At 59.1% G+C, this 17,142-nt stretch overlaps 2 protein-coding genes across 5 annotated transcripts in view; one reads left to right on the top strand and one right to left on the bottom strand.

Moving 5' to 3' along the window:
• The window catches only part of PHRF1 (PHD and ring finger domains 1), a 14,106-nt gene extending 2,592 nt beyond the window's left edge, over window positions 1-11,514 (top strand). The window contains exons 9-18 of one of the 2 annotated variants that reach the window (XM_069107924.1): window positions 50-179; window positions 640-767; window positions 1,113-1,300; window positions 2,059-2,178; window positions 6,203-6,357; window positions 6,732-9,479; window positions 9,897-10,048; window positions 10,277-10,528; window positions 10,613-10,741; window positions 10,827-11,514. In XM_069107924.1, coding sequence (XP_068964025.1) covers window positions 50-179; window positions 640-767; window positions 1,113-1,300; window positions 2,059-2,178; window positions 6,203-6,357; window positions 6,732-9,479; window positions 9,897-10,048; window positions 10,277-10,528; window positions 10,613-10,741; window positions 10,827-10,967 — 4,143 coding nt within the window. In that variant the 3' untranslated portion in view covers window positions 10,968-11,514. The remainder of the gene's footprint in view (window positions 1-49; window positions 180-639; window positions 768-1,112; window positions 1,301-2,058; window positions 2,179-6,202; window positions 6,358-6,731; window positions 9,480-9,896; window positions 10,049-10,276; window positions 10,529-10,612; window positions 10,742-10,826) is intronic. The other variant, XM_069107923.1, reaches the window with a different exon arrangement.
• A 380-nt stretch (window positions 11,515-11,894) lies between these two features.
• Window positions 11,895-16,664, bottom strand: IRF7 (interferon regulatory factor 7). Of its 3 annotated transcripts, XM_069107922.1 has the most exons (12): window positions 16,492-16,657; window positions 15,395-15,502; window positions 15,135-15,297; window positions 14,845-15,055; window positions 14,682-14,758; window positions 14,484-14,529; window positions 14,311-14,394; window positions 13,444-13,560; window positions 13,245-13,328; window positions 12,771-13,169; window positions 12,285-12,400; window positions 11,895-12,186 (listed from the first exon to the last, which is right to left on the bottom strand). In XM_069107922.1, the coding sequence occupies exons 2-12, from the start codon at window positions 15,412-15,414 to the stop codon at window positions 12,037-12,039; spliced, it is 1,467 nt and encodes a 488-aa protein (XP_068964023.1). In that variant the 5' UTR covers window positions 15,415-15,502; window positions 16,492-16,657; the 3' UTR covers window positions 11,895-12,036. The 3 variants fall into 3 exon arrangements, 1 of the variants encoding a protein (XP_068964023.1); XR_011172414.1 differs by having other exon boundaries at window positions 12,285-13,169; window positions 16,492-16,664; XR_011172415.1 differs by lacking the exons at window positions 15,135-15,297; window positions 15,395-15,502; window positions 16,492-16,657 and having other exon boundaries at window positions 12,285-13,169; window positions 14,910-14,974.
• Window positions 16,665-17,142: the final 478 nt, after the last annotated feature.

Below are 17,142 nucleotides of genomic sequence, written 5' to 3'. Positions count from 1 at the left end.
CCGCTCTGGGGAGCAGCTGTGATGGGACCTCTGTCTTGTTCTCCTATAGCGGGTGCCCAGATACCTCATGTCGTCCCTCCTGGATGAGACCATTGAGGCTGTGGCCTCTGGCCTGAGCACTGCTGTGTATCACCGGCCTTTGACTCCTCGGACCCCAGTCAGGCGGAAGAGAAGGACAGGCAAGGGGGGGGGGGGTGCGCCTGTCAGGCGTAGCATGGCGCGGGAGGCGGGCTTGTTCTCTGCCCACTGAAGCTCTTTGGGCTCTTTTCCTGGCATCAGTATGCAGCCTTCTGAAGTGCTATGCTTTGTAGGCCTTCAGTAGGTACCCATGTCCCTCCCCGAATGTGCAGGAGCCCCCATGGGTGCTGCCCAACAGTTGGGGTGTGATCTTGCAAGGGCCCCCTCCTCTATCCTCTGAGCGGCGTGGTCAGGAGCTCGCCAGCACAGGCTCCATAGCAGCTTCTCTGGTCAGCTCTGGGGCTGCCATTGCAGAGGGGACTCTGGGCACCCCCAGGAGTACACCCTGCTCCCACCAAGCTGGGTGTCCCTGGAGTCTGGCCCCTCTGTTGTCAGCCCACTGGTCTCAGTTCTTGGGCTATGGGAGCCTCAGGTCCCTGCCTTTGGGTCTTGTTTCTTCAGGGAGAAGGAAGAAAGTGTCCGGAAGAAAAAGAGCACAGTCCAGATCCTCAGCGCGAAGCAAGACTTCAGGGCCACGGCCGAAGAGACGAAAGTCCCGAGCGAAGAAAAGGAGGGGGCAGAGGAGCCGGGTACATGCACATCGTCCTTGGGACATGCCCAGGGCTTGCTTCCATGTGCATCGCTGGAATGCTGGCATGGGCCCGCCTGCCTTTGGGGACCGAGGCCCCTCAGCATTAAAGGAGGGACATCCTGTGGCAGTGGGGTGGGGGGTGTCTCTATCCCTCTCCGTCAGCAGGCAGATGCGCATGCTTGGGACTTGAGTCCCAGGCTCTCTCTGAGCAAAACCGGCTCTGGTGGGCTCCACGGGCTCCGTCATCCCTTCCTCTGTGCCTGCTTTGATTGGTGGCAGGTTGCAGTGCCCTCAGCTTGGGCGCTGACAGTCACTTGGATTTTTCTTCTTCTTCGTGGCTCAGGTGAAAACAGAAATCACTGCTCGTTCTCGCATCGCCAGAACGCTGGGCCTCGGGAAGCCCCTGCGGGGCGCCTCCATCCCTTCCGTGTATAAGCCAGTTGAGCCCTCCCTGGGCTTCCTGCGAGCAGACATTGGGGCGGCTTCCTTGTCTCTCTTTGGAGATCCGAATGAGCTGGACTCCTTTGACAGGTACACACTGGCTCACTCCCCTCAGGGACCAGGAGGGCGCCTCCAGAGGCTCAGTCTAGGGCCTGGAAGTTCCCTCTCGGGGTCAGGCTAGTGTCAGCACTCTGGTGACTCCAGGCCAGGCTGATTGGCCTGTTTGGGTCTCTCTGGAACTGGTTGTTAGGTGATGGAGGCTCCCTAGTGATGCTTTCCAGAACAGGGCCTTTCCCACCTGTGCCCCGGGGTACTCTTCCACACCTTACCTAGCCTGAGATTTCATTTCATGTTGAGTCTTCTCATTGCCTTTAGGGCCTCCAAGCTCTGGCTTTATCCCTTTTCTGTACTTTCAAACATTTTTATGAATGACTTGGATGGATGCCAAGAAACTGAGGGAGAGGCGGGCATCCAGCTGTTGGGCCAAGGTTCATGGTGGAGAGAGAAGGGGCCAGCCTGCCCTCGGCCTTGGTTTGCTGCTGAGGAAGGCTTGGGGACCAGACGAGTGGGAGGGATCTTGACTGATTGCCCGAGGCATCGAGCTGGTACTGGCTGGCAGTGGGATGGCATTCCAGGAGGCTGGTGCAGAGGGTGCAGTATGTGGGAGGTGAAGGTTGTCACCTGCATGACCCTGCCTCAAGAGGTCTTGGGATGAAGTCCTACAAGGACACGAGCGGCTTCAGAGGGCAGGGCCTTATTCTGTGGGTCCAGGACAGACAGTGGCCTGTGAGCCTGCTAGGCCCTGGGGCTTGGGGACTTCTTATGTTTCCTGTCTCCTGTGTTTCCAGTGGTGAAGAGCTCCCAGCAAACCAGGCATCTCCTCTGAGCACCAAGAGGCGCATTCTTTCCCAGTCAGCCCTCAGATCTCATCAGCCCGTGGCCAGACCCATTTCTGTGGGACTTTCCAGGTAAGGGCATGGGAGGAGGGTAGTGCCCATGACTGCCCTGAGAGGTCGGTGCTATTGTCTCCATTTTACAGTTAAGGAAACTGAGGCAAGCTGGGTGAGTGACTTGCCCGGGGTCCCACAGTCAGTCCTCAGCAAACATTGGTGAAGCACTTGCTTCTGGGATTACAAAAAGAGACAAAAGGCAGTCCCTGACCTCAAGGATCTCGCGATCCTTTGGGGGGCAACGAGCAGACAGATAGAGACCATCCACAGACGGGCTAATGAGAACAGGGAAGGTGCGTGCACTGGGGGGCTCAGGAAGCCTTCCTATAGAAGGTGGGTTTCTAGTTGGGACTTACAGGAAGCTGGGAGGGTCAGTAGTGGGAGCAGAGGAGGAGCGGGGATCCAGACATGGGGGATGGAGGGGACGTCAGGAGGGGCCTGGTGAAGGAGCAGCCTGGAGGCCGGGCTTACAGTGCCCAAGAGGCTGGAGGTCGCTGAGTCAGGGGACGCTGTCAGACCTACACTTTGGTGGCTGAGTGGAGGGTGCCCAGGAGGCAGACAGACCCCCAGTGCCTCCTGCAGCGTCCATGCCTGTGGGGCGAAGGGGCAGGGCTGGGGCCCGTGCTGCAGAGCTGGCATCGACAGCTCTCAGCACCATCATGGGTTTGTGGGCTGAGAGACGGGAGTAGTGCAGACACCGCCTAGGGGAAGAAGAAGGAAGTTGTGTGAGGCTAGCTCTGAACTCAGGCCTTCCCACCCTCCCCCGTTCCAGCTGGCCTGCCAGAAGCCAGCGAGCATCGAGGAGGGGATGTGGCTGGCACCCCAGCCTGCATCGCTCCCCTTGGGGGTCAGGAGCAGAGGAGCAAAGGGCTTCCCCCTTGTGCTGCTTCCAGTCATTGTGAGTTACAATGAGGAGCCCACCTGAGGCCCAAGGTCAGCCCCACAGAGTCTGGGGCCTGGCAGGGTGAGGATGGGGGCCTCCTGAGCCTGGGCACAAGCCTGGCACGGGCCAGGTTGGAGGTGCTGGTGCTTATGTTGAAGGTTTAACAGGCTGCTCTCGGTAGCTGGTCAGCTTTGGCTCCAGCATCCCTCCTGACCCACTAACAAGCGTGACCAAGTACGATTGGTACTGAGGCCTTTACAGATATCGCATTTGGGCCTTATGCAGCAACCCTGGGTCTAGGTGCTACCATCCCCATTTTACAGATGAGGAAACTGAGGCCTTGTAAAGGACTTAGCCTAGTGCCTTGTCTCAGGTCCCAGAGCTGGGACGTGTCTGAGGCTGGTTAAAGCACTGGGTGCTGTGGCGGCCCCTAGTGGTCCCAGTGTGGACATGGCTCTGAGTTCCGCAGGCACAGCCAGGCAGCCCTTTGTGCTGTCTCCAGTCAGGAAAGGGGGAAGTGTAGTCTAGGTTTGGGTGCCGCTGCACTGTAGCTTGGGGGTGGCCTTGAGCAAAGGAGCCTCAGAAAGGACAAGGCACAACTGGGGAGGAGGACGGAACAGAGGATCCAAGGCAGTGCAGACAGGAAGGGGGAGGAGCCCTCTGGATATCTGAGCTCATCTAAATGTGCAGGCCAGAAAGGTAGGCACACCCACCCAAGATTAGATGGTGCACTCCAGTGGCTGCATGGACCCCTTGGAGGCAGCCTCTGCTGTTCCCTGGAGCCTGGGAGCTACTCCCTCCATCCACAAGCACATCTCTCGGATGAAGTCCTTTCCCAGCATCTTTCTTTGCTGGTCACACTGACCACAGGCATCACCGTTGCCTTTTGAGTGACCCACAACTTTTAGCTCTTCAGAGAGAGTCCCTAAACCTGTGCCTGGGGAAAGGGCTGGCATGTGCTTTGGGGGACGAGGTTGGCCTCCCTTCCCACCTCTTCATGTGCAGTGCTGGGCCCTGTCCATTGGCCCTCCACAGAGTCCTGGGCGGTCATAGCACAGGCTTCCCCTGGACTTTTTCTGTGAGCAGAGCTCTGCTGTGTCCTGGGGCAGCCGAAAGCCGTGTGGCAATGATGGTTGTCTCAGGTCTGTGTGGCTCAGAGTTTGCATGGGAGAGCTTGTGAGGAAGGCTGCCCTCAGGCCAGGAGCCTAGCCTCCTCAGGGGACACTTGGCCCACCTTAGCTTTGTTTAGGCCTGCTTGTCATCACTGAGTGAGGCTTCACTGGAGGAGCCTGATCCAGAAATGGCAGAGGCAGTAAGCTTTGGAACCCCAGGAACTGTGTGGAGCCTGCTGCCTAGTTTCCACCACAGCCTCACAAAATGGACCCGGTGCTTACAAACGTGGCCCTATCCTAATGCAGCTGCAAAGCAAGCTAGGAGGAAGCAGCCGAGCTGCTGCCCAGTGAGAAAGACTGAGAGTCCTGTGGTGGTCATGGTGGAGTAATCCTACTTCTCTGGTAGACTAGGCTGAGTGGGGTTTTTGAGGCCGCTGGGCTTGGCTGCAGCCAACAGCAAAGTTCGTCCTGTCCCCTCTCTGGCAAGAGGTTTCTGGGGTTTTGTAGGCTCTTTGTGAGGATGATGGGGAGCTGTGCTTTATCCACATCCCAGTTTTCTGTGGGAACAGCTCCCTCAGATGGGTCCTGGGGAAGGGCAGAGCTATTCCCCTTAGCTTTGCTCTAACAAGGGCCGATTTGACAGGATCCCTATCCTTGGTCAGCAGTCCCTTAACAGCTAAGAGAGGGTTTTCAGTCCTAAGGAAAATCCTGTGGCCCACCCACCTTGGCCCTGCCCTGGCTCGCTCTCATCTGCTCCCCTGTAGCACACACCAGGCCAGCCTTGCTTGTCCTGAGCACTGCAGTGTGAAAGGACCAGAAGTCTTACAAAAGGAAGCTTCTGTCTGTGGACACATAGTAGGGCCATCTTTTCTTGGAAGCCCCTAGAGGCCTGCTAAGGTTAAATATACATGAAAACCCAGCCCCAGCAGGACAAGGTGGGACAGGCATGGCCACACAGGAATTGGGCTGGGGGGGTTCCAGTTAACACAGTCTGGGATGAGCTAGTGTCCAGAAGGCACAGCTGGAGAAAGGCCCAGTGGCAGCTGCCCTGGCAGCATAGCTGAGGTGGAGAGAGTCTAGAGAGAGGCAGCCAGGATGGGGGAGACCTGTTCTAATAGTCAAAACGACATGCATGGATTAGGAATCTCTCTCTCTTTTTTTTTTTTTTTTTTAAAGCAGTCGGGGTTAAGTAACTTGCTCAAGGTTACATGGCCAGGTGTTTCTGGGTGGGTGTTGAGTATCTGAGCCCGGATTTGATCCTCAGATTATCCCGACACTAGAGCCGGTGCTCTTACTTGCTGAGCCACCTGGCCACCCCTAAGCAATTGGGGTTAAGTAACTTGCTCAAGGTTACACAGCCAGGTGTTTCTGGGTGAGTGCTAGGTGTCTGAGCCCGGATTCGATCTCTAGGTCATCCTGACACTGGGGCTGGTGCTTGTACTCGCTGTGCTACCTGGCCTCCCTGGATTAGGAATCTCTTGTGTACCAGGCCCCATGCTAAGCCCTGCAACCACAAAGGAGGACAGAAGCCTAGGCCCTGCCCCCCAGGAGACCACATGCAGTCCACAGTTGTGGACAGGACCAGTTAGGGAGCAGCAGCAGAGCTTGAGGGGGGCCCAGGAAAGGAAGGGCTGGGTGGCCTTGGTGCCTTCACCCCTGGAGCCAAACCAGACAAGGCTGTGGTGATCCCCTGCCCTCCCCTTCCCTCAGTCCTTCAGATGAGCCTCCTTTGACCCTCCCCATTTGGGAAAGCATTGGTGACGTGCCATCTCCTGGCCCCAGGGGCGGCATGTGTTGCAGGAGACAGATTCTTTGCTAGTTGTGGCCTGGAGGGAGTTACATCCAGACAGGAGAGCAGCATGATTTCCCATGCACCTGGGATGAGGGGACATCTGGCTCCATGCCATCCTTCTCACAAAGTTCTGGCTTTCCTTGGCCCAGGATGCTGGAGGGTGTAGAGCAGGCACCCTCATGTGAATTTACAGGGTCTCTGGGCCTTGGGGGGTTGCTAGCAGCAATGACTTCTTGTCTTTCTTTCTGGCTTCAGGAGGAGCATTCCTGTTTCGGTCCCTGAGCAAGATGTGGAGGTGGCTCCTGTCCCAGATCTCTTGGGGAGCATCCTGTCTGGCCAGAATCTCTTAATGATGAGTGGCTCTGATGTGGTCATCAATCGAGATGGTTCCCTCACAGCCCGGAAGGCAGGTAAGAAAGGCCTGGTCAGTTTGAGCTAGAAACTGGCCTGGGCAGGGGGTCGTGGCTGCCTTGTGCAGCCAGGTATGGGTCAAGGACACTCTGAAAGAACTGCTGCTGACAAACAGCAGTAAAACAGTTGCCAGGGGGTGGAGTAGTGTTGCAGATGTTGAGGGGCTTTGGGATTAGAATGAGTTGTGAGTCTGATCTCAGAGGATGGATGTGGGGTCACTTGCCTGGCTCTGCCCAGAGGACCCCTGGTGAAGGGTGTCCCGTCTGGGCATGAGTGAGCAGTGCTCAGAGTGGAAAATGAACACGATGAAATGATTTCCTAAATGTTGACAAGTGAACAGTCGGTGACCCCCTTCGCATCTTCTCTTCCTCAGCCCCAGTTTCCTTGCAGAGAAGCTCGCCTGCTAAGTCCCAGGAAGATGGAGAGGCCAAGAGTAGGGGTGGTGTCCGGCCCAGGACCTTGCAGCCAGGGGCCTCAGCCGCCCGCCTCAGTTCAGACGTTTCTGAGCAGTTGGGCTTGAACTCGTATGGGGGGGCCACTGCCACCACCAGCATACTCTCTGCTGCCTCTTCCTCCTGCCTCGGGGGGGTGGAGAAGTCTGTGAGCCCTTCCTCAAGTGTACCCAGAAGAGCAGCTGTGAAATTAGGATATTCAATGACCCCTCGCCCAGTTCAAACGCACAACTCGGCAGGTCAGAGCAAGTTGGGTTTAAAACCAAAGGAAACGCCTCAGCTTAATGGAGACAAGCGTCCTGTGTCAGTGACAGCCGAGTCCCCTAAGGTTTTGGAAGGGACAGCGATAGGACAGCCCCTCCCGCCAGCTCCGAGGAGGATCGACATCTCAGAGCTCCCCAGGATACCAAAGATGAAGAAAGAAGGCGGCAGTGGCAGCGACAGCTACGTGGATTCCAAGCCCACCGGTGACAAGGGTGCAGACATCCCAAGCTCCTGTATCAACCGACTAACTGGCCGGGAAGGCAGTGGCCAGCCTTCCAGAGGGGGTCGCATCGAGAACAAACCCAGCAGCCGCGATTCCCAGGAGCCCAAGACATACTCAAGCAGTGGTGGTGGCAGTAGTGGCAGCTCTTGCACCAGCGCCAGCGGCCCAGGCTCCCACAGTAGCCTTGCTCCATTCGGACCATCCCGAGGCAAGGGTTTGGGCTCCTCCTTTGAAAGCTTTAGAATTAACATCCCGGGTAACACAGCACAAGCCAGCAGGCTCCCAAACCCTGGCTTCTGTAACACTTTCCGGCCAGTTGACAATAAGGTCCAGCGTAAGGAGAACCCTTCACCCCTCTTCTCAATCAAGAAAACCAAGCAGATAAAAAGTGAGATTTATGACCCATTTGACCCCACGGGGTCAGATTCAAGCTCCCCCAGCAGCAGTCCCGAAAGGCTTGGTGCAGGGCTCCTGCCCTCTGAGATCACCCGCACTATCTCCGTGGACAGTCCAAAGGTCCCAGCCTTCCAGACCGTCCGCTGTGTGACCTCGTACACAGTTGAGAATGTCTTTGGGTCAGGCTCGGAGCCATCTGATGGGCCGTCCTGCAGCCACCCAGAGCGGATCTCCACAGGCATGTCTGACCCGGAGAAGATGGAGGAGGAAGAGGAGCCTGGACACAGCCCTTGTGCCCCCACAGCTGTGCGGCGGCATCTGTCAGAGCAGGAGCCTTTGGAGGCAGATGGGCGTGAGCGCCGCAGCACCTTCTTTGACTCAGAGGAGCGGACCGTGACATGTGTGACCATTGAGCCAGGCTCGCCCTCAGAGGAGGAGGGAGAGGAGGACCAGCCTCTAGCCACCACCCACAGAATTGTGGAGATTCATTCCCCTTCCCGGTCACGCTCCAACTCAAGTTCACGCAGCCACAAGAAAGCCAAGCGGAAAAAAACGTCCACCAAGGAGCGCAAGAAAGCTCAGTCCCACTCTCATTCACGGTCTCACTCCCGGGAGAGAAGCTCGCGGTCCACCTCCTGGTCTATTGAAGAGGATTACGCCAAAAAGCACCGGTTCAAGGCCAAGCCACGGAGGTCGTCTAGTGACCGCTCCAGCAGCCACGACAGAGCCAAGAAGAAGAGAGCCAAGGAGAAGAGGAAGGGCCCGTGGTCCCGGGACCGCCGAAAGTCACGGTCGCGCTCAGGGAGCCCCGGTAGCTCTTCTTATGAGGTCTGCGAGAGCCGCAAAAAGAGGAGGAGGAGGTCGAGCTCCCGCAGCCGGGGCCGAGAGGGCTCGCGGTCCAGCAGCACCGAGAGAGCCCGGCGGCACAAGCATCGGAGACAAAAGAGCTTTGAGCGCTATGAGAAAAAGGAGAGGAGCTCCCGGACCCGGGACAGGAGGGGCTCCCGCTCACGATCAAGGGAGAGAAGAAAATGGAGATCCCGCTCTCCCTCAACCTCCAGGTCCAGAGAGCACAAGAGGGCCCGGGCCAGGGACAGGAAGCAGCCTGGGAAGGATGCGTCTCCACCACCTGTGCAAGAGGAAGAGGCCAAGGCAGCTGAGGAAAGCACCACCCCTAAGCTGCCCATCCCAGGCCAGGCCGTGCCCAGTGAGGACCATGGGCCACAGGCCCCCCTGGCTGCAGAAGAGACAAGGCCCGAAGCCCCAGCCCTAGCAGAGGCACCTGAGGATGTTGCTGCTGATGACCTTGACTATGGGGAAACCGTGGAGGCACAGCATGTCTTCGATGACTTCTCCAGCGACGCGGTCTGCATTCAGCTAGATGATATGAGCTCCCCCCCTTCCCCAGAAAGCACAGACTCCTCCCCAGAGAGGGGCCTTCTGCTTCCCCCGGCTCTGCCTGCAGGCAGTGGCCAGTGCAGTCTGAGCTTCGGGCCAGTTGCTGCTGGCAAATGTGAGGCCCCCCCAGAACCTCCAGCACCCTTAGAGGGCCCCCTGGGGGAGGCTCCTCCCTCCCAGGGCACCCCAGAGAACCAGGTTGGGGAGGTGATGCCAGTGGCGGAAGAAGAGGGCCCTGTGGTCAGTGAAGAGGTCAGTGAGGCTTTGGAGTCTGAGATGGAAGTCATTTCCCAAATCCCTTTGCTGAAATCTAAAGCTTTGGTGAAGAGGGTGACTTGGAACCTCCAGGAGGAAGAGGACAATGGGGAAGGCCCAGAGCCCGAGCCAAGTAAGGGCCCTCATGGGGCTACGCTGCCTTCGTGTCTGCTTCTGGCCCCTTCTGTCTCATAGTTGTGTTCCTCCCAGCTCCCCGTCCTGCTGACTCTAGGCCCCATGTGGTACCGTGGACCCTGCCCCCGTGCTCACCTTCACACTCAGTGACCACAGCACCACAATAGCATTCCTCGCTCTCGCAGGGGAGCCGAGTGGCCCGACCCTGTTGGGGGGCTTGGGTTACTCTGACATGAGGAGGGGGGACCAGGACGATTCCCGGGCTGTCACATCCTGCGTAGCCCGGTGCCTCCCTGGGAGTTGGACGCTTTTGTGATCCCCTGGCCTCGCCGATGCGCCCACAGCGAGGGGGTGTCCGAGGCAGGGCTCTGCTTGGAGTTTCCAGACTCCAGACCCTGGCTTCCTCTCTTTCCAGGGGCACCGTTCTACAAGCTGCCAAGATCCCTGGAAGGGGCCTGGAAATCCGAGGATTTGAACCCCAGCCTAAATCAGGTGCAGTCCCGTGAGCCTCCTCCCACCAATTACATGGTTGCTGAGCCCATGTTTCCTGACCTAGATTGCCCTCAGGTTGGTGTCCTCTTTGGGGAAGGGCTGCGGGCAGCATCCCACTCCATCCTCCAGGACTGCCCATCTCACGCACTGCCCATTCCACCCTGCCAGCAGTACTCATCTCATCGTCAGCATGCCGGGCATGGCCAGGAGCTCCACTCCAGGGGCAGGGGGGTGCTGGGCCGAGCAGGGCAAGCAGAGCTTGTGTGTTCTGACTGGCAGAGGGGTGGGGGGGTGTCTGTGCAGGTTTACAGCCCCAACATGCCTCTGACCCCGACTCTGCCCCCGAGTGTGCCACCCTACGCCCCGGTCAGCCAGCCCACTGTGCAGTTTATCATGCAGGGCAGCCTGCCCCTTGTGGGCTGCGGGGCAGGACAGAGCCTGACCCCAGAGCCAGCCATGCTGGCCGCAGCCTCCGAGCCAGGCAGCCAGGTGCTGGCCACCGGAGAGACTGACGAGAAGGCGACACCCAAACCCGAGAAGACGAAAAACGAGGAGGTGAGTCTGGGGCTTGGGTGGGCCGGGGTGGGGCCGGGCAGGGCCCGCTTGCCGGCCGTGCCCACTGTCTGCCTCCTCCTGCAGTACATGAAGAAGCTGCATGTGCAGGAGCGGGCCGTAGAGGAGGTGAAGCTGGCCATCAAACCCTTCTACCAGAAGCGTGAGATCACCAAGGACGAATACAAGGACATCCTCCGCAAAGCCGTGCAGAAGGTGGGGGGGGAGGGGGGGGGGGGGCAGGCGTGGCTGGTGGGCCGGCGGGCCCAGCTGACGCTTGGGCCTGGGCCGGTTCCCTCAGATCTGTCACAGCAAGAGCGGGGAGATCAACCCCATGAAGGTGGCGAACCTGGTCAAAGCCTATGTGGAGAAGTACAAACACATGCGCAAACACAAGAAGGCAGCGGAGCCCGAGGAGGAGCCCCAGGAAGCAGAGAACTGAGGCCGCCTGGGCCGTCAGGCACCACCCGGCCTGGGCCCGGCCCCGGCCCCGCAGGACGGGCGGGCACACACACTGACCAACATTAAACTCTGGGCTGATGAAACCACCGCTGCCGTCTGCAAGGTTTCCTTTGGGCTGGGCCCCTGTCTTGGTCACAGTGTCAAAGGGGACGGCTTTTTTTAATATATATATACATATATACATATATATATATATATACAGTAACTATATATTCTATAGACACTCTGTTTTCATTGTGTTCTAATTTATCGAAACATGGATTGTCTTTAGAAGCCTGAATCGATTTAATACTTGAAAAGTGCAGCCTTGAGCCGGACCATGCAGTGGGTGCCAGGCGTCAGGAAGGGCATTACATTTCCTGTCAGTGAACCAGGGGCCGCCTTTCCCGAGGAAAAAGTGGGGGTGCAGGGAGGGATCATTCATCCTTCCCCCAGCCCTCCTAGGGCACCACGTGAGCCACTTGTGCAGCTAATGTCTGTTGAGAACATTTTGTATTTTTTGAGTAGAGTTTGGTGGCTTTAAAGCATTTGGATTGTTCTGTCTTCCTTGGGGGGGGGGGGGGTGCTGGGACCTCTAACCATGCCCCCTCCCTTGGGCAGCCTCTCAGGCCATCCTTGGGCTCTAGGCCCGGCCAGAGGTCTTTGGGCCTCACGGTCACAGTAGTGGCTACCCAGGCCTAAGCCCTTAACCTACAGACCATTAGCAGCAGAACCTTGCCCTGTCCACAGCCAAGGGTGGTGGGAAAATCGGGGGGGCAGAGGGGGAGGGTGCAGCTCATTCCCTGCCACACCTCTAGAACAACAGAGTGAAATCTTGGCCTGCCCTCTGAGAGCCACCGGGCAGAGGGGACAGGTGGGGAGAGGCCATGGGGGCACTGAGGAAGGAGACGGACACAGCACAAGTGGGAAGGTGGAACCAAGCCGGATTTTTTTATTTGGGAGCCGCTGATGCCTTTTGGCTAAGTAGCAAGGTGGTTCAATGTGTACTTGGATAGGAAGGAGCGGGCAGCTGGACTCGCCCACGAGGGAGGGGCGCAGGTCTAGGCTGGCTACTCCGTCTCCATGAGGAAGCTCTCCAGCACTTCGTAGAGACTGAGGCTGTTGGAGACCTGCAGGCTGAGGCCGCCACTGTCCAGGGAGGACACACCTTCCTGCCTTTGGACGGCCTCGTGGCAGAGCTGGCAGATTCGGGGCACTACCTGGGGGTGGAAGGGAGGAATGGGAGGAGCCAGCTGGCCACCAGGGTGTCCCCCCAACCCGTGTCTGAGGGCAGCTGCACCTGGCTCAGGCCCCTCACCTTCACCAAGATGAGGTTCTTCTCCATGGGCCTCCTGGAGAGAGTCTGCCCAAAGCCCAGGTAGATGGTGTAGTCAGGAGATGTGCGTCTCCTCTGGTCCCTGTACTCGGTCAGTTCTAGAAGAAATGGGCTTTGAACCAGGACAGCCCTGCCCACTGAGCCGGGGAGGGTAGACACCAGAGGAGGAGGGCCTGCGGGGCTGGGCACCTGGGCCAGGGGTGAGCCAAAAGGTGGACCCTCGGGGGCTGGGCACCTGGGCCAGGGGTGGGCAGAAAGGTGGACCCTCGGGGGCTGGGCACCTGGGCCAGGGGTGGGCAGAAAGGTGGACCTGCAGGGGCTGGGCACCTGGGCCAGGGGTGGGCAGAAAGGTGGACCTGCAGGGGCTGGGCACCTGGGCCAGGGGTGGGCAGAGTGCACTTGCAGGGGCTGGGCCGGGGTGGGCAGAAAGGAGGCACAAGGGCCCAGAGCCCGGGCCTGAGCACTGACCCTGGCGGAAGACAGAGAAATCAAAGATGGGCCTGGCCTCGTTCCGGGGAAGCAGGCGGGATGGGGGCGGAGGCCCTGCAGAGGCCAGGCGGCTGCTCAGCTCCCAGTACACTTTGCATTTGCCCATTCTCTTGGCCCAGAGGCCCTGGTCCCAAAGTTGCAGCTGCAGCCCCTGGCCCATGTGCTGCATGAGGTGCTCTGTATAGCGCACTTGCTTGCGATCTGCCAGCTCCAGGGCTGCCGGGCTGGGGAAAGGCACAAGCTGGTAGTCCTGGGAGAGCCCTGACGCCAGGCCAGGGCTGCTGGCCACAAAGAGGCAGCAGGACTGGGCCACAGCCACCTGTCTCACTACCCGTCCCTTGTAGAGGATGGTCACGTCTAAGCCAGTTGGGAGGGAGCCTGAGGAGGGATGAAGGGGATCCAAGTGAGATCTGGGTCCCAGGCACCACCCCCAGCCCCAGCTCCCTCACTCACTGCTCAGAGATAGCTGGGGGGCTGGACAGAAGGCTCCATCCTGAGGGCGGCCAGCTTCGCTGAGACTGGGCATAGGCTCTTCCCCTAGGAGGTAGGCATGGTCTTGGCTATGGCCCCCTGATTGGGGGAGGGGGTCTGGGGTGACCTGTGTCCCTCCCCATGTGCCCCCCACATTCCAGGCTTCCTCAATTTTACTCACTTGGGTCTCTGAGAGATGACGGGGGCCCTGCTTGGGCCTGCCAGGGTTCACTGCGGGGGGTCTCTGTCCACTGGGAGTATGGGACCTCAGGCTCTCTCCAGAGCTCTGGGTCAATGTCTGAGAAGGAGGGTTAGGGTTAGGGTTAGGGTTAGGTCTCAGGTCACCTCCCTGCCTGCTTTATCTGAGATATGGCCACCCTCCTCCCTCAGGCCTGCGGCACTCTGCTGGACCTGCCCTACTGGGCCCTCCTGATGGTTTGTCCTGAGTGGGCCCCTCTGGGTCTCTGTCCTGAGTGGGCCCCTCTGGGTCCCTGTCCTGAATGGGCCCTGTCTTGTTTCCCTGCAGCTTCTATGGGTTCAGTTATCCTGAGCCATCACACTGATGACTCCCAGCCCCTGTCTCTGGCATGGTCTCTGTTACCAACTTCTTTCTGAGGAACCAGAAGACCCGAGTTCAGATCCTGCCTCTGCCCCTTGCAGCTGGGAGACTGTGAACAAGCCCTTCCTTCCTCTTCAGACAAGGGCCTGTCACATCCTCACCCCACAGATCCAGCTCCCATGGGACCCCTCATCCCCTCTCCTGATGCACATCGGAAGACTCCACCTCCCCTTTCTAACAGGCATGACCACGTCACTCTCCTGCTCAATAAATTCCAGGCTCCCTGGTATCTCCATGCTTGGCTATAATTCCCACTTGCCATCCCAGGTCCTGGCACACAGCTTACACACCACCTTCCTATGGAGCCACCCTCACTGGCTTCCTCCACATAGCTGGGGCCACCCCACAACCATGACCTCTTTGAGAGCAGGGGTGGGTCTGCCCCCTCCTCCCCCAACTCTGCCCATCCCGTCATGGGTAGGACCTCACCCTGGAGATATTCAGTGGCCTCTCCCAGGCCCTCCAGCTCACTCTGCTCCAAGGCCAATTGGAGGAGGTCAGGACCAGAAACATCTGGGGTTCAAGAGACCACAGCTTAAGGACTAGGGCCAGGACTCAGTGGCCTCAGCCCCACCCCCTGCATCCTGTTCCAAGCCTCTCACCAGCAGCCTGTCCATCCAGGGAGAGGACCTGGAGCCCGGCCTGCAGCTGGAAGGAGACATCGTCAGCCATGAGGTGCCATCAGGTGAGGGGAGTGGGGGACGAGGATGTGGGGCAGGGCCCGGGGCCCTGCCCAGGAGCTGGGTGCCCTCCAGGATCCTCCCCCACGCCATCAGCATCTCCTGGCTGGGGTGGCGAACCTTGGTCATTGTGCCATCACCCCCAGCTCCTGAGGGACCGATGTGTGTCGGCTGCTCCCCAGCTGTCCCGTCGACTTCTGGAGAGGGCGAGAGGATTGGGTGAGTGACTGGCAGCGCCCTCCCGGAATGACCTTCAGAGCTCTTCTGGGAGTGCCCTGCCCACCTGATGCCCTGGGCCAGGGCTGGCTGAGCGTGAACACCTTGTGGGGGTCCTGTTCATCCCAGGACCTGTCATCCACGAGCGTGAATAGCTGGGTGCTCTTCAGGGCGCATCGGAAGTTAGTCTTCCAGTGGGTTCGCTCAGAGGCCTCCGGGGGCTGGGGGCTGCTGCCCTCAGGGTCAGGCCTCCACCGACCTCGGGCGATGGCCCAGGCCTGCCAGGTGCATAGAACAGCATCCGTGAGCAAATACAACCCAGCCCGCCCCCACCCCCAGCCCTGGGAGCCCCCCCACCTTGAAGATGCTGGCATCATCCTCACTGATATCCTTCCTCGAGAGGTGTTTCCAGGGCACCCGGAAGCAGGTGTGCGTGGCGTCCAGCCATCCCAGCCCCTGGTAGCGTCCACTGCTGACTTCCCCCAGAAGCCATTCACCGAAGAGCACTCGCTGAGACCCCCTGCAGGGATGGGCGTCGGCACCACTGGGTCAGGGTGGCTGTGGGGACCAGGTGGAGGGGGAGCTGAGGGCCGTGGGCTCTTTTCTGAGGGTCTTACCTCTTGGCATCCAAAGCCATTGTTTGTTCAGAATGTGGTCAGGGGTGCAGTGGCCGCAGACAGAATTGATGTTGCACAGCTGCCCCAAGTCCAGATTAGGTCTCTGCACTGGGACCCAAAAAGCCAAAGAGAGGGGTTGGAGGATGGAGAAGAGTGGGGACCACTCCCGAGTATGGGACTGAGGGGGCTCAGACACAGGAAAGCTTTCACAGCTCTTTGATGAATCAGACCCCAGGTCTCGGTGCCCGGGTCAGACCTGACTGGGAGGCCCTGCTGACAGTGTAAGAAGGTCATTGGTAAGGTGGGGAGTCTCCAGGAGGCCAAACGGGACAGGGAAGGGCCTGGGGGTACATGTCACATGAGGGATCAGTGGAAAGAAGCGGACATTCAGCCTGGAAAGGCAAAGACTCAGGGTGCATGCGAGGTGTCCGAGAGAAGGAGGGATGAGTGGAGGGCAGGGTGCGGGGCAGGAAGAGCTTTTGCAGAGCTGCTGCAGGCGGGTCCTGTTTACAGGCGTGCGTGTGTGCGTGCGGGTGTGCGTGCGTGGGTGTGGGTGTGCACACGAGCACCCTTCACCTGGGGTACGTGGTCCGCGCATTTGGCAAACACGTCGGTCCCACCACCGAGCCTGTACATCACCACTTTAGACATGCACTTCTCTGCAAGGAAGGAAACTGAGGACGTGCGGAGAGCGGAGGGATTTGCCCAAGGTCACGCAGCCAGCCGCGGCGCAGCAGGGACCCACTCCTTTCCCGAGTCCCTCCCGCCGCAGACTTCTGGGCACGGCTCTTTCAGGATCCCCAACAGAAAGTGAAACCGCGTCCGCGGCCTCAACCGAGCCTGGATCGGTGGGGAAGCAGGGCCCTGGCCAGACCCGCTCCGGTCCCGGTCCACCCTGTCCCTGGTGGGCCTCTCTGCCCCTCCCTCCTCGCTCCCTTCCCACACCTCCCATCCTGCACACCTTCAGTCCTTCTGGCTCCGTCTGTTTCCGTTCCGCCCTCCTTCCCTCCCTCTCTTCTCCCATCTCTCTCTGCCCTGGTCTGTCTGTCTGTCTGTCTCTCTTCCCTCACTTCTCCCCTGGCCCCCAGTCTCGGTACCTGGAGAAGCTGTAGGCAGGAAGCCTGTCTCCTACAAATCCAGCCTCTCTCCAGCCTTTATAGGGCTCTCCTGGGGGTGGCGCTTAGCCCTCGTCTGCCTAACCCGGGCTAGGGGGAGGGAGTAGCCAGGGCCCTCTTGGTTCTGGGCCTCTTGGTTCCTAGAAGTCACGTGGACCCAGGGAGGGAGAGGTCTGGAGGGGGAGGGGAAGGGGGTACAAAACTGTCTCTGAGTCTTTCTCTAATTCTCTGTCTCTCTCCCTCCCTCCCTCTCTCTCTCTGTCTCTCTCTCTCTGTGTCTGTGTCTCTGTCTCTCTCTTTCTCTCTGTGTCTGTCTCTCTGCCTCTGTGTCTCTCTCTGTCTCTGTCTCTCTGTCTCTCTCTGTCTCTCAGTATCTGTCTCCCTCCCTCCCATCCAAAGAGCTGAGAGTAAACCGTAGCAGGGCCACTAACTTACATAGTGACCTTAGCCAAGCCCCCCCTCTCCTTGGGTTTCAGTTTCCACATCTGTGAAGTCTGTGAGTTTGGGCTGGAGGATCTATCTCTCTGTCCCTTCCTGCCTGGCTGCTGTTTGGGGCAGGGGTGCCTCAGGTCTCTGTCCAGCTGCTGGAGTAGACTGGGAAGCTTGCTTGGTGCCACACTCTCCAGCTGCTGG

The sequence above is a fragment of the Petaurus breviceps genome, unplaced genomic scaffold (genome assembly GCF_028583685.1).
Source record: "Petaurus breviceps papuanus isolate PSGF00001 unplaced genomic scaffold, PetGlider_PUasm1.0 90317, whole genome shotgun sequence".
NCBI lineage: Eukaryota > Metazoa > Chordata > Mammalia > Diprotodontia > Petauridae > Petaurus > Petaurus breviceps.
This window is presented reverse-complemented; position numbering and strand designations above follow the sequence as displayed.